The following is a 14,833-nucleotide window of genomic DNA, read 5'->3' as shown; positions in this document are numbered from 1 at the left end:
TGATTTATCTCCATAGTACTTATCACTACTTGGCAGACTATGTTTTTATGATTCACTTATCTGTCTCCCACCACGAAAAGATAAACTCCACAGGGGCAAGGGGTTTCATCTGTTTTATTCACTTCTGTATGCCCACCACCCACAAGAGTGCCTAGAATATAGTAGGATTTGATAAATATGTGTCAAACGCATGAATGGAATAGACTTTTGTGGTTCTTCATAATCTTTGAAATAGACCCCCCCCACCCATGCCAAGCGCTGTTTGGAAGCCTCATGCCTTGCAGCCTCTCTTGCATAACAAACCAGCCCAAGCCTGCACTGGCTATGCCATTTGCATCGACGTAGTACAAGGAGAATTGTACGCCCTGGACTCGCTGACAAATAGCAGCCTCGGGTGCAATCGTCCGCCTTGCATGAAATATAAAACGATATGACTCATGCAGCTATGATCATCCATTTGCTCCTCCAAATACCAGCAGATGCCAAGTCCTGAACTTAATCCTGTCTTTCAGAGCAGCCACTCAGAGATCCATTTCCAAGTTGTAGTTACATAGCAGAAATAAATAAATAAATAAATAAATAATGTTTCATAATAATGTGATCCATCACATTCTGCCAGCCAAAATTCTTTGTCTGCTCCTCAAATGTAGGGTCCACAAGCAAGAGAAAGAAGTACTGGGGTCCTCTCTGTGAGTCTCCTCTTAGAGCAAATGGTCTCCTGTTTGAGGCTCTGAACCATCATTGGTGACACAGTCCATCGAGATTTTCTACCACCATATAGAGCTGTCCAAACTTTGCCAGGGCAGTGGGCGATGCTGCCTGGCAGAACACATGCCCAAGTTAGTTCTGGAGGATTCCTCCCCCACCACGGATTCTAATTTTAAAAGCAGCTGAAGAAAGAGGCAGGGCAGGGAGGAGCTGAGGGAGATGAAGAGATGGAAAGTACAGCAATATTCACTTACCGGTAAATGATGCCCTTACTCTGTAAGAAGAACAGACCGATGGCAATTTCTGCAGCGTAAAATCTGAAATTAAAAAAAAAAAAAAAAAAAAAAAAGGCAATGGAGAAACTCAAGGACACCATATGCTTGGCAATGCTCAGAATTCAATACAATATTGAACTAGGTGCAGGGCATTAAAGAACCCATGGATGGTCAGCTAAATAGCTCATAAAATGCTGAGAGTACGGATGGATTCACAGGGTGGTTTAGAAGGTGATGGGGTTGCCTTAAGGACAAATTGGGGGTAGGCAGAAGTTCAGCAATTGTATAGTGGAGAGGGGGCCATGGGATATGATGAGCTGGATGGAGAATTACGGTTTCACTAGCTGGGTAACATAGTGAGGCCTTGTCTCTACTAAAAATAAAAGAAAAAAAATAACTGGGAGTGGTGGCACATGCCTGTGATCCCAGCTACTTGGAAGGCTGAGGCAAGAGCATTGCTTGAGCCCAGGAGATCAAGGCTGCAGTGAGCTATAATCAGGGTCACTGCACTCCAGTCTGAGCAACAGAGTGAGACCCTGTCCCCCAACCCCCACAAAAAGAGAGAGAATTATACTTTCAGACTGTATAGCAAGTTAAATTATCTTGACAATAGCAGCTAACATCTGTTGAAGGTTTACCATCTGCCTAGCACCGTTTTAGGCATTACCTGATTTAATCCCAATAATAATGCTGTAAGGTAGGTCCTACTATTATCTTCCCATTCCTCAAATGAGGAAACTGAGGGTTAGAGAGATTAACTTGGGCAAGTTATATAGCGAATGAATGGCACAGCTGGAATCAGAAACAACATCTGTCTAAAGTGTAACCTCTTATTGAAGGTCAACCCATAAAGAAAGAGGTTTCGAGAGAACTAGGAAGCCCAGTTATGCCACAAAGGTTGGGCAGGGCTTTGGGGAACTATGCAAAGTGTCTTGACATGTCTTGTGTGACAATGGAATTAAAGCCTGTGGTCAATTAGATGTTAGAAGTAAAAGCAAAGCTAATCCTATTAGAGTCGTGCCAGGAGATATGAATGGCTAGATTTGGAAGCACAAGAATAATGCAAATCCTATCAGAACACAGTGCTCACAACCTGGCCAGGTGGGAGGAGAGGGGGCAAGCTGAACTGGGCGGGAGCCACCGAGCCTCCGGTATGACAGGGTGGGGTTCTAGATGAGCTCTGGGGGCTCTATGGAGAGGCAGTAAGATCTTAGCAAACTCCCCAGGAGAGGTTATCATTGCTGATTCCTACAACTTGCAATGTTCCTAAGCAGGGGAGTGACATGATGAGATTTGTGTTCTGAAAAGAAGAGACTGTAGCTGCCTTTTAAACTGAAGGGGATGGAGTTGACTCAGCAGAGGAAACACATTTCCAACAACCAAGAATCAGTCTCCCCATCCCAGGAACCACAGACCATTGCCACTGAGCACCTTGATCCTTCACCCCCGTGGAGTGAAGGCATCTAAGAGGGAGAGTGGTGTGAGATAAAGAACATGGGCAAAGAAGCACTGGGGTCAGAATTCAGGAACTGCTTCTTACTAGCTCCATGAATATGAGCAAGCTTTCAAAACCTTGCATCTCCATTTCCTTGTTTGTAAAGCAGAGGTGGCAGCATCTCCCTCCCAGAGTTATTCTCAGGGTTGAGACGATGTTTGTTAAGCACTTAGGGCCTGGCTCATAGTAAGTTCTCAATAAATATTAGCAAATGGACACATAACATCTACAGTGATAATCCCCAGGGAAGATACAGGGCCTTTCTAAGCAGTCAGGGACATGAATTAGAAATAAATAGCTGTGGTTTTAGAGCTTTGAGTTTTGTTTTATTTTTCAGAAGAGACTACAGTGTGCGCCACCATCCCCAGCTAAGTTTTTTATTTTTTATAGAGATGAGATCTCGTCATGGTGCCCAGGCTGGCCTTTAACTCCTGAGCTCAAGTGATCCTCCAATCTCAGCCTCCCAAAACAGAGATTACAGGTAGGAGCCATGGTGTCTGGCTGAGCTTCAGGTTATTAGCTGGTGTCAGGAAAAAAAAAAAGAAGCATCTCATATTAAGCAGAACATCTTTCTTCCCTGGCTAAATATTTTTTCAAAAAGATGCCCGAGGTGTTTAAAAATCCCTCTTTGGCAAAAAAGCAAAAACAAAAAAACAAACAAAAAAAACACACCCAAAGGAACCACTAACCTACCCATTTATCCCAAAGAGAAAGCACAGCACTAGTTCTCACTTACACGGCATGGGGCTCCTTGAACCGGCCAACTTGCTGGATGTGATACATGAGGTCGCCCCCGTTGACGTACTCCATCACAAAGTACAGGCGGTCCTGGAAGAGGACAGCAAACAGCAACATTAACATCCTGTAGCTTCTGGGGCTCCAAATGGACAGTGAGGGAAGAGCTGGAATTTATGATGAAAACTTCCAGGACTCTGACAGATCCCTGTTTGCTGGGCTTGCTGTTTCCCCAAGGGTAACGTTTGTGTTACTGGAACTATGCAAGCGAGCATAGGTGATACACAGATAATTTTTTTCATGAATAATTACAACGTTGGCTAGGCATGGTGGCTCATGCCTACGTATTACACCTGTAATCTCAGCACTTTGGGAGACTGAGGTGGGCAGATCACCCGAGGTCAGGAGTTCAAGACCAGCCTGGCCAACATGGCAAAATTCCATCTCTACTGAAAAACAACAAAAGCAAAAAAAAACAAAAATTAGTGAGTCATGGTGACAGGCGCCTGTAATCCCAGCTACTCAGGAGGCTGACGCAGGAGACTCGCTTGAACCTGGGAGGGGGATGTTGCAGTGAGCCAAGATCATGCCACTGCACTCCGGCCTGGGTGAGAGTAAGACTCCATCTCAAAAATAATAATAATAATAATAATTACAAGTTTATATTTTTTTGCTGGAAAATATAATTAGCATATTAATATTGTGACTTAACTGATATTATTGTTTAGGATAAGGCTGATTTTAACAAAAAGTGGAAAATATTAAGTAAATGTTACAGATGATAGGTAGCTGTACTAGCCAGCCTTTATGATGCCCCCCCACTGCCCCAGTGATTTTTCAAACTCTTGGTATTTATGTACTTGTGTAGTACCTTCCCATAATGAATAGGACTGACCTGTGTAACCCACTGGATATTGCAAAAATGACAATGTATGACTTTCAGGAGTAGCACATAAAAGACCTACAGCTTCCACCCTGCTCTCTCAGATCACTGCTTTTTGGGAAGCCTGCCGCCATGCCATGAGGATGCTCAAGCAGTACTACAGAAAGGTACATTTGGCAAAGAACCGAGGCCTCCTGCCAACAGCCAGCACCAACTCCAGTCCTGTGAGAGAATCACCTTGGAAACAGATCCTTCACCCGAGACAAGCCTTCAGATGAATAGAATTCCAGCTGACAATCTGACTCAATCCTTTGAGACCCAGAGCCAGATCAACTAGGTGAAGCATTCCCAAATTCCTGCCCCACAGAAACTGAGATAATGAATGCTTATTGTTGTTTTAAGCCACTGAATTTTGAGGTACTCACCAATAGATAACACAGTAGCTATCAAAAACAAAAAGATGAATTATCAAGGTTTGAAAAACAGTAACCTAGGAAGGCATGTCCAGAAGTAAAAGAAATGGGGCCAGAAAAAAATCTGTGTCCTAATCAGGGAAGTTTTTCAGCATGTCTTTCAAGGGATATTGTGAACTTCTTCAGGTCAGGGGCTATGCCCTTCTTGGCTGTGTAAGCCCTGTTCCTGATAGCACAACTAGCACATAGTAGGTGCCCAGAGAGTGAAAGGGCACAAGCTTTGGTACCAAAGACACTTCATTTGGAAATCCAGCTCTGTCTCTTAATAGCTGGATGTATCTGGAGAAGTTATTCAACACCTGGGTTTCCTCATCTGTCAAGAGGAGATAAGAGCAGAACCTCAGTGATGCTGCTGGGATTAAATAAGACAGATGTGTGTTTTGGCCCTTGGGCAACACCAATATGTGACTTGCGTCTCTCCTTCCATCAGAGGGTGTTTGCTAAATGAATGAATCACTTTGTCTCTTCTTAGAGGCTTCTGCTTGGGTGAAATCTCTCCTTTACACTACATTCCTTTGGCTTGCAATGGCAGAGTCTGCGCTAACGAATTTGGGAACTGAAGTCCCTCTTATGTTCTCAGCCTAAAAAAGTCACTTCCTCTAACCCACCCAATCTAAATTAGGTCTGCCGTTCTACTCTTTCATGAAACCCCGTGGGCTTTTTTCTTTTCTTTTCTTTTTTAAATCTCTGACCACATCATAATTTGTTAATTATATTTTGAACTTGATGGTTATTTATTTCATCTATCTAGTCAAGTAAAAAAAAAAATGTATAGAGTCCTACTAGGTACCAGGTTATAGATGAGTGCTGAACATAGAGCAGTAAACAAAACCAACAAACATTCCTGGCCTTTATCTTTCATTCTAGCAGGTAGACACAGATAAAGACAATAAATGCTAAACATAATAAATAAATTATATAGAATGTTAAAAGATAGCCGGGCACAGTGGCTCGCGCCTGTAATCCTAGCACTTTGGGAGACTGAGGCGGGCAGATCACCTGAGGTCAGGGGCTCAAGACCAGCCTGGCTAACATAGTGAAACCCTGTCTCTACTAAAATATAAATACAAAAATTAGCTGGGCATGATGGTGCGTGCCTTTAGTCCCAGCTACTAGAGAGGCTGATGCAGCAGAGTTGCTTGAACCTGGGAGGTGGAGGTTGCAGTGAGCCAAGATCACACCACTGCACTCCAGCCTGGGCAAGAGAGTGAGACTGTCTCAAAATTAAATAAATAAATAAAAATAAAAATAGAAGATTAAAAGATTAAAAAGTGCCATGGGGGAAAAGCAGAGCAAAGTATGGAGGATTGGGAGTACCAGCTTGATGAGACGGGAGAAAGGAGTTCCAATTTCAATAAAGTATTCAGGATAATCTTATTTAGAAGGCAATCCTTCGGCAAAGACTTGAAGGAGATGACAAAAGCAGCTATGCAGGTTATCTAGAGTGAGAGTTTACCAGGCAGAGAAACAGGCTATGCAAAAGCCCTGAGGCTAGAGCACACCTCATGTGCTTGGAGAAGAAAGAAGAAGGGGGACAGGGTAGGAGATGAGCCCAGAGCGGTGCTGAGGGACTCATCATGTAAGGTCACGTAGGCTAATACAAAGGTTCAGGGTCTCACTCTGAAAGAAATGGACTAATGTCAAATGTGACTGAACGTTCCACAAATCCGGAACCGTGTAAAAATTGTTTACCACTATGTACCAATAGCCCAGCACCATGCCTGGCCAAAGCGAGCCATCAGTACACATTAATTAAGTGAAAAATGGGTGAGCCTTGAGGCAGCAGGAGTTACTGGGTCTCCAAAGCACCATTCATACAGTCAGAAGAGTGGAATGAAAGCATGGGCTCCACGTTTTCTGACTACTGGGGAGGCTTGGGAAGACCATTTTATATCCCTGAGCCTTGATATCTTCACTTATAAAATGAGGATAACATATTCGATAATCTCTAACAGACTGACTGAGGGGCTGGAATGAAACATACACAGGGCTGCAAGCTAAATGTGATGAAAATGAGATGTCCTGGCAGCACTGCCTGAGTACTGAAGCCAGACCAGTGTTTTCCAAACTCAAGTTGTATCTCACTTTAACTGATCATTAAATCAATTTGGTGGGTCATGATCAACTTAAAAAAAAAAAAAGAACAGAAAAAAGAGGTCAGGCATGGTGGCTCGCTCCTGCAATCCCAGAACTTTGGTGGGGCCAAGACAGGAGGATCACTTGAGGCTAGGAGTTTGAGAACAGCCTGGGGAACATAGCAAGACTCTGCCTCTACCCCCCCCCAAAAAAAAAAAAAATTAGCCGGGTATGGTGGTGAGCACCTGTAGTCCCAGCTATTCATGAGGCTGAGGCAAGAGGATCGCTTGAGCCCAGGAGTTCAAGGCTATAGTGAGCCATGAGCCATGGTGGTGCCACTGCACTCCAGCCCGGGCAACAGAGTGAAACTCTGTCTCAAAAAAAAAAAAAAAAAAAAAAAGAAAAAGAAAAAAGAAGAAAGAAAAATTATCAGTGCATGCTGCACAGAACACCACTGAGTACTTTTTGTGGAATATATGTTTTGGTTATATTTATACGTTGCTATGGCTGAGTCACAATGTAAAAGGTGACTTGCTGTCAAAAGTTGCAAAGCCATTGTGAGGGGCTATAAAACTAGAAGAAGAGGTGGTGGGGAAAGTGAAGCAAAGATTTCACCTTTTAAGTCAATACAGTATTTGAAGTCTTGTTGCACTACTTACTAACTGCAACACTGAGCAGTTCTTTAACCTAATATTGGGCTTTCTCTTCTGTAGACGGGACATTTTTGACTTGCCCACAGAGCGTTAAACAAGGACACATGTGTAGAGTGTCTAACATGATGCTGGCCATATAACAAACATTTAATTCACCATTTAAATAAATCTTCCTTACAGCACATAGAACTTTATCTTATACGTAACAGTCATATGTGCATTTATCAAATGTGGGAGGGCCTAATAACTACAACAACAACAATAATGAAATTAAGCTCTCTTGGGTACTTACCACGTGATGAGCTGAATGCTTTACATATTTTGTCTCACTTGTCCCTCTACAAAACTCAATGTGACAAGTATAATCATTCTCTCCCTTCTAAAGAGGAGAAAGTTGAAGCTCAGAAAGGGTAAGTAACTTGCCAGTGGTCTCTCAGCTGATAAGTTGCTGCAAAGCCAGGATCTGAACCTTAGGCATTTGGTTCCAGACTCTGCACTCTCAACCCCTCATGATGCTGCCTCCAGTGGGTACATCTTGTGTGAAAGGTTCTGAGCTAGACATTGTACGGATGTGTGGATGTGTCCTCCCCTCAAAGAGCTTCCAGTCCAGGAGAGGAGAGAAGGCACATGGAGATCTAGTGGTACATCAAGACAGAAGCTGGCAGGTTACAGGAGAGCACAAGTTAACCAATTTTGTTTGTTTGTTTGTTTGTTTGTTTGAGACAGGGTCTCACTCTGTCACCCAGTCTGGAGTACAATGGCATGATCTCTGCTTGCTGCAGCCTCAACCTCCTAGGCTCAAGTGATCCTCCTGCCTCAGCCTCCCCAGTAGCTGGGACTACAGGTGCACACAACCACACCTGGCTAATTTTTGTAGTTTTTGTAGAGACAGGGTTTTGCCGTATTGCCCACACTGACTAATTTTTAGAAAATGAATGGTTTTTATTTCTCAGACCAATACTACTTCACCCTCTCAACATGTCTAATGAGAAAAGGAGGTGAAATGATCACTTATGTTCTCAGGGTCCAAGGCATAGGAGATTTGCCAAAAGGTCACATATAAGTTGATGGCAAAATGCAGACAGTAAGCCAGAACAGCCGACACCCAGCCCCTGGTTCTTTGGTTTTTTCTTCTTCTTCTTTTTTTTTTTTTAATAGAAAACAAGCCTAAAAATAGCATCTGTCTTTGCTGCACGTTGAAGAGAACCAAAACACTTGCTTTTAAAAATTATTTTTAAAGCTAGCAGATGGCATCGGCTGCAGAGAGAGAAGTAAGTGAGAGAGAGATTTCACTCGCTTGCTTTCTGCTCGGAAGAACTCGGCTTGCCCCCCAAACTCATTAGTCGGAATCCCCGCATTGGGGGATCGCTCCACCGTGGGTAAGGCCGTGTTTTGTGGTATGTTCCTACCGTTAACCATATGCAGGGAAACCCTAAGATCTATCATCTTTGAACTGTACTGAGCAAGTGGCTTCGACACACCAGCGCCTAAGCTATTAAATGTTATGGTTGGCATCTCACTGTCCTTTTATTTCTGAACAAACACTTAATGATGCCCACTCTATGCCAGGAGCAACTCTATTGCCAGAGATGTTTCTGTGGATAATCCACGGTGCCAGATGTTAAGGATTCCCAGGCGAGGGACAGGGGCCAGATAAATTTCCAAATGGCCGTGTTTCCCAAAATGGGTAGGAGATCATTTTAAGTAGTCCACGGATGTATGATGGTTTCACCTTTATGGGTTTGTATTTGTTTTAATGTACATTGTGCAAAATACAACTAAGCACTTTAGGCTCCTGATTTGATGGCTCTTATTGCTGGAGAGGGAGAGTAAAATTCATGGAGTCATAGAAGAGAAAAAGGGGGAAAGGTCGGGTAAGACCAGATTATGACACACTGCCTAAGACCATCCACACGAATGTGACTCATCTCCCAAAGGGCTTTAAGATCTTCACCAAATTTCTCCCCCTCCTCTACTAAAATTGACTTATTTTTAAAAAAATTTTCATTAACTCAGTTTAAAAAACTTAAACACAATTATTTAAAGAATTTTAAACTTCATACCAAAGTCATAAATGGAAATTCATCCTCTCTGTAGAAAAGAAGTGCATATCTGGGCTGGGTGTGGTGGCTCCCACCTGTAAGCACTTTGGGAGGTCCAGGTGGGTGGATCACTTAAGGCCAAGAGCTTGAGACCAGCCTGGCCAACATGGTGAAACCCTGTCTCTACTGAAAATACAAAAATTAGCCGGGTACGGTGACACACACCTCTAATCTCAGCTATTTGGAAGGCTGAGGCACAAGAATGGCTTGATCTGAGGATGTGGAGGTTGCTGTGAGCCCAGATCATGCCACTGTACTCCAGCCTGGGCAAGAGTGAGACTCTGTCTCAAAAAAAAAAAAAAAAAAAAAAAAAAGGAAAAAAAGAAAGAAAGAAAAGAAAAGAAAATCTTTACCAAGTTTGTCTGCCTTTTCTACTAAAATTGACTTATTTTAAAAGTATTTTTATTAACTCACTTAAAAAAAACTTAAACACAATTATTTAAAAAATTTTAAATTTCATACCAAAGCCATAAATGGAAATTCAACCTCTCTGCAGAAAAGAAGTGCATATCTGGAGTCCATCATCTTTATGCAATATCCAGTCTGGCTCTGGTACATCAATCCTTTAAATGACTTATTTTAAAAATAAATGCAATGTGTTCATGTACCACCAGGTTCATCTCCCACTCCACAGTAAGCAACATCAAAATCTGGAAAACATTGTCAGAGGCACTCCAGAGCCAATCTGGAGCAGAGAAGTGAGTTTTAGAACTTTCATCGAGCGCTTATTTTTGCAAGTCATGCCTTTAGGCAGGCATTAAAAGGATGAAAATGATGAATAAGGTTCAGGCTTGCCCTCAGGGAATTCAGAAACTTGGTTAAAACAAATAGACAACTAATTCAAACGCTAATCTAAAATAGAATGTGGCCGGGCACAGGGGCTCATGCCTGTAATTCCAGCAGTTTGAGAGGCTGAGGTGGGAGGACCACTTTTGAGCCCAGAAGTTCCAGACCAGCCTGGGCAACACGGCAAGACCCTGGCTCTACAAAAAATAAAAAAATTAGCCAGGCACGGTGGCGCACACCTGTAGTCCCAGCTACTCAGGAGGCTCAGGTGAGAGGACGGCTTGTGCCTGGGAGGTCAAGGCTGCAGTGAGCAGTGATTGCACCACTGCACTCCAGCCTGGGTGATAGAGTGAGACCATGTTTCAAATAAACGTAAATAAATAAATAGAATGTGATAAAAGAAAGTGCATGAGAGGCATAAAGAGTGAACTACAGGGGTTTCAGCTAACTAAATAGACCTCACGTACTGCCTCCAATTCTTACATATTATTCCCCTCCACAGCACCCTTAAATTTGCTTTTGTTCCCCATTCCCCCTATGAAATTATTGCAAAATCTTCCTTATCACCACACTTAGTGTTTTTTGATTAGGGCTTATTTGTTGGACTCTAATATATGAAAATCAAAAGAGGTATTTCTTGCATATCGACTTGAAGCCCAGATTGGCTCTCTCCTACTTACTCAATTTTCTAAGAAGAACTTGTCACAGCTCAGAATTTCAACTCTCATCTCTCTGGGCTGATGAGTCTTGACTTATATTTCTATCCTCTCCCTCTCTCCTGAGCTCCAGTCAGCTCCAGCTGGCTACAGGACGTTTCTACGTGGGTGTTCCACCGTCAACTCCAATTAAAAGCTCGGAAAGGCAAACTCACCATCTTTCTCTTCAAACTGGCTAGTATTCTTGACTTTAAAGGGCTTCTTCAAAATTGTCATTGTTGCTGTGATTCTTCATTACACGATTACCGCTGCCCTCTAAGCTTCAAGTGCCTTCAGGTAATTTAAAATTCCCCTTCTCCTTAACCTCTCATAATCAGTAAATAAATAAAACCAAATGTCTGTCTGTCACTACATTATGCAAAATGGTTGGCTAGAATTTCCCCAATTTGGAACATGAGTATGAGGATAGTCTGATTTAAAATGATGACTAGGTGGGAGGTGCAGAATTCACCTGGAGGTCTCCAGAGGAAGCAAGGGAATTCAAAGAGACAATCTTCCCCTAAGACAGCTGAAAATGGAGTGTAACATGGTGCCTGTGTGACTGCCAGGGGGACACTTGCCACTTTTAATCAGATACCATGAACAGAGAAAACCGACCACGTGTGCAGCTCTATGTACCATGCTCCAAGGGGAGTTGCTGCAAGACTTTGTCTATTTAGTGATCTTTAATGATTTTCCAAGCTGGTCTGTGGATTCATCCTGTCTGTAAGCTGATCCCTTTACTGCTCAGAACCATCTGTTTCTCTCCAGAGAGGCTGTGTAGTGCTGTGGTTAAGAGCCCTGGTTCTGGTATCAGCTAGTCCTGGGTTCTAGTTGCAGTTATACCGGATACTTGCTCTGAGACCTTGGGTCAGTTACTTAGAGTCTCCGCCTTCCCAAAAGGGGGTAATGACTGCTTGTCCTTCATAGGGGTGTTGCCAAGATACATCAGATGACGTATGCCAAATCCATGCAAACTCAAAACGCCTTACCCAAGTAAGTGTGCATTCAATGACATGTGTTCACACACAACTTTTCTTTCCTCTGTATTTTATAGACTTGCAATCACTGTCAGAATTGTGATCACAATTGATGCTCTTCTAGCTTTTTTTTTTTTTCAGCTTTCTAAGCCTTGTCCCTCCACATAGAGGCCAAAGTTTTCAAAGGCTAGAACTACCTCTATTCTTCCTTAGAATTCCACAGATCTTTGATTATTGAAGGAATATGCAAAGGCCACCATTGAGAAAACAGAGCACAAGGCTGTGCCTATTCCTACCTGTCCCAGCTCTATTTGCCTGGGTTGCATTTCTGATTCATTTCCTGCACTCAAGATCCTTGGATGGCTTTAGTTGGCTAAAGCCCTAACACCTGCCAAGCTCTCACCAGTTTCCTCTCCTGGGAGGCAATGATGCCATGTTTGTACCACTAAGCTATAATTATGTCCTGCTTCAATCCAGTTAGTCTCCTTGGACTCAAGATGGTGCCTCTCACGTGCCATGAACACCAATTATTCCCTCCCTGTAGATACGACCCCTTTCAAAAGGTTCCTAGTGAGTTAGTAGTAGCCATTGCCAGCTGATTGGGCCAGGAATAAACACCTGCCCCAAGCTGAACCAACCAGATTCTCTTTCCCATGACTATGATTTGAAATGCAGGGAATTTGCCAGATAGGCAAACTGCAAGGAGCTAACAAAGTCATGTTTACCAGGAGCAGGGAGAAACAAAGAAAGCAAGGACAAAGAAATCTAGAAATTTATTCTAGACTGCTTTAGGATTATAGATTCTAGCTCCTCATGAGGCCCAGGTACACCTTTGTCTTTGTTTTTTCTTTCCAATAAAATCCTCTTTTTTTGGTTACCTGCATAGATTGCACAGCGGTCAAGTCGGGGCTTTTACGGCACCCATCACCTGAATAAGGTACATTGCACCCATTAACTAATTTCTCATCAACAGTCCTCTCCAGGCTGGGCACGGTGGCTCATGCCTATAATCCCAACACTTTGGGAGGCTGAGGTAGGGGGACTACTTGAGCCTAGGAGTTTGAGACCAGCCTGGGCAACACAGGTCTTAACCCCATCTCTACAAAAAAATGTTTAAAAATTAGCCTGGCATGGTGGTGCATGCCTGTGGTCCCAGCTACTCGGGAGGTCGAGGCAGGGAGATCACTTGAGCCCAGGAGGTCCAGGCTGCAGTAAGCCATGATTATACCACTGCACTCCAGCCTGGGTAACAAAGGGAGATCCTGTCTCAAAAAAACAAAAAGAAAACACACACAAAAAACCACAGTCTTCTCTGTTTTCTGGAGCTATTGGAGATAGTTTGGTGGGGCAGAGGAAGGGGTGTTCTGTGTCTTACAACTTGATCATTGCTGAGTGAGACAACGGCCAGAGCCACCTGCAGCAATGCCCTTAAGTCCAACGATATCCTTGGGTACTGCTGCCAGCCCAGAGCCAAGCCCAAGTTACCAGGACCCCTGGGACATTCTTGGGGCTCATTCTTGGGCCATCGGGGGTCCACTCTACAAGTGGAAATGATCCTCACCCCCTCCCTATCCTCTCTTGCATTCTGAATTGACGTTCCTCCCAGCATGCCTTGCAACTGAGTTATTGCTGGGCCATGGCAGCAAATTTGGGGAGGAAGTAACTTCTGTCCTTCAATGACTCATAAAATCTAATTCTATTTAAAAAAAAAAAGAGGTGCATATGTTCAATTGAAAAGAAAACAGTTAAAATAGATGTTTTGCTAAAGAAACTTAACTGCCTGTGCCCACTGGCAGTTGGGAAATTGCATGAATGTGCCGGGCTGACAATTGTCCCTGAGAAAAACTGCAAAAGGACTGGAAGAAACATAATTCTTTTGTGCCTATGCAGCAAGGTGCACCTCCAGCCCAGCTCTAATAATGCCGGCAACCTCCATTTCATGTTTATTATATTTATTCACCATCTCTTTTAATCCTCTCTGATTATGGCCACTTTAAAGATGATGAAACCTATATTCAGAGCTGTTAAGTGACTTCTTAGAGGTCATCTAGCAAGTAATCACAGATCCAGATTCACCTGACTGTGGAGTACAGACTTATTATCTCTTTGTGCTTCTAGGACAATTTGCCTAAACCATCTAATGAGCAAATCTCTGAAAACGAAACCCCCTTCCGGGAGCTTTTGCATCTATTTGGGTATTAACTTTGCCATCTTGTGGTACATTAAAAAAAACTTAAACAGCTATATTATAACTACTTCTGAAATGATGTAAGTTCAAAAAGAAGGCACTTAACCCACAGACCCCTCCCTAAATCAAATCAATATTTTGATTTGTTTATGCCCCCTTCTGATTCTTTTCCATGTGAATATTCAATTTTAACACACTTAAAATAATATCTTAAATAGGATTTAATACCCTACATTTTCTGTTAACACCGTGCCATGCATATGTTTGAAATATATTTTTATTCCAATATAAGAATATTTCTGATGTAACTTTGCTTTTTTAAATAAGTTTTTAAAAATCGAATTTGCATCATTTTAAAATTGATTTTTTAAAAATGGTTTTGTACATGGCTGGTTGTCTCCTTCACTTTTATCCAGTATTTTGACCGCTTTCGAGATTTTTTAAAAGTCTATTAAGAATCTTTTATCTTCAAAATTCTAAGTCTCTAGCAAGAAAAACATCAAATTTACAGCATGTTATATTGGATTTGTCTCTTTTTAAAAAGGTAGCTGATTCAAAAAGAATTCTGGGTCACAAAATACAAAATGACAACCCACCGGGGCGACACCGGCCTCCTCGCTGTTCCTCAAACACGCGGAGCATGCTCACGCCGCTGGCATTCACACGCACTCTTCCTGCTGCCTGGAACACTCTGCCCCCAGATAGCCACATGCCCCGCTCCCTTGCTTGCCCCGGTCTCTGCTCAAATGTCATCCTTATCAGAGAGACCTTCCTTGATGATCCT

The 14,833-nt window shown here is 42.8% G+C and overlaps 1 protein-coding gene across 2 annotated transcripts in view; it reads right to left on the bottom strand.

Annotated features, from left to right (window-relative positions):
• Positions 1–14,833, bottom strand: part of PRKCB (protein kinase C beta) — a 382,389-nt gene that overhangs the window by 45,654 nt on the left and 321,902 nt on the right. For both annotated transcript variants that reach the window (XM_045381896.2, XM_045381898.2), the window contains exons 11-12: positions 3,215–3,306; positions 963–1,025 (exon numbers count right to left, since the gene is read on the bottom strand). In XM_045381896.2, coding sequence (XP_045237831.1) covers positions 963–1,025; positions 3,215–3,306 — 155 coding nt within the window. The remainder of the gene's footprint in view (positions 1–962; positions 1,026–3,214; positions 3,307–14,833) is intronic.

This window comes from Macaca fascicularis, chromosome 20, assembly GCF_037993035.2.
Source record: "Macaca fascicularis isolate 582-1 chromosome 20, T2T-MFA8v1.1".
NCBI classification, from domain to species: domain Eukaryota; kingdom Metazoa; phylum Chordata; class Mammalia; order Primates; family Cercopithecidae; genus Macaca; species Macaca fascicularis.
Note: the sequence above shows the minus strand (reverse complement) of the source record. Positions and strands in the feature narration are given on the sequence as shown.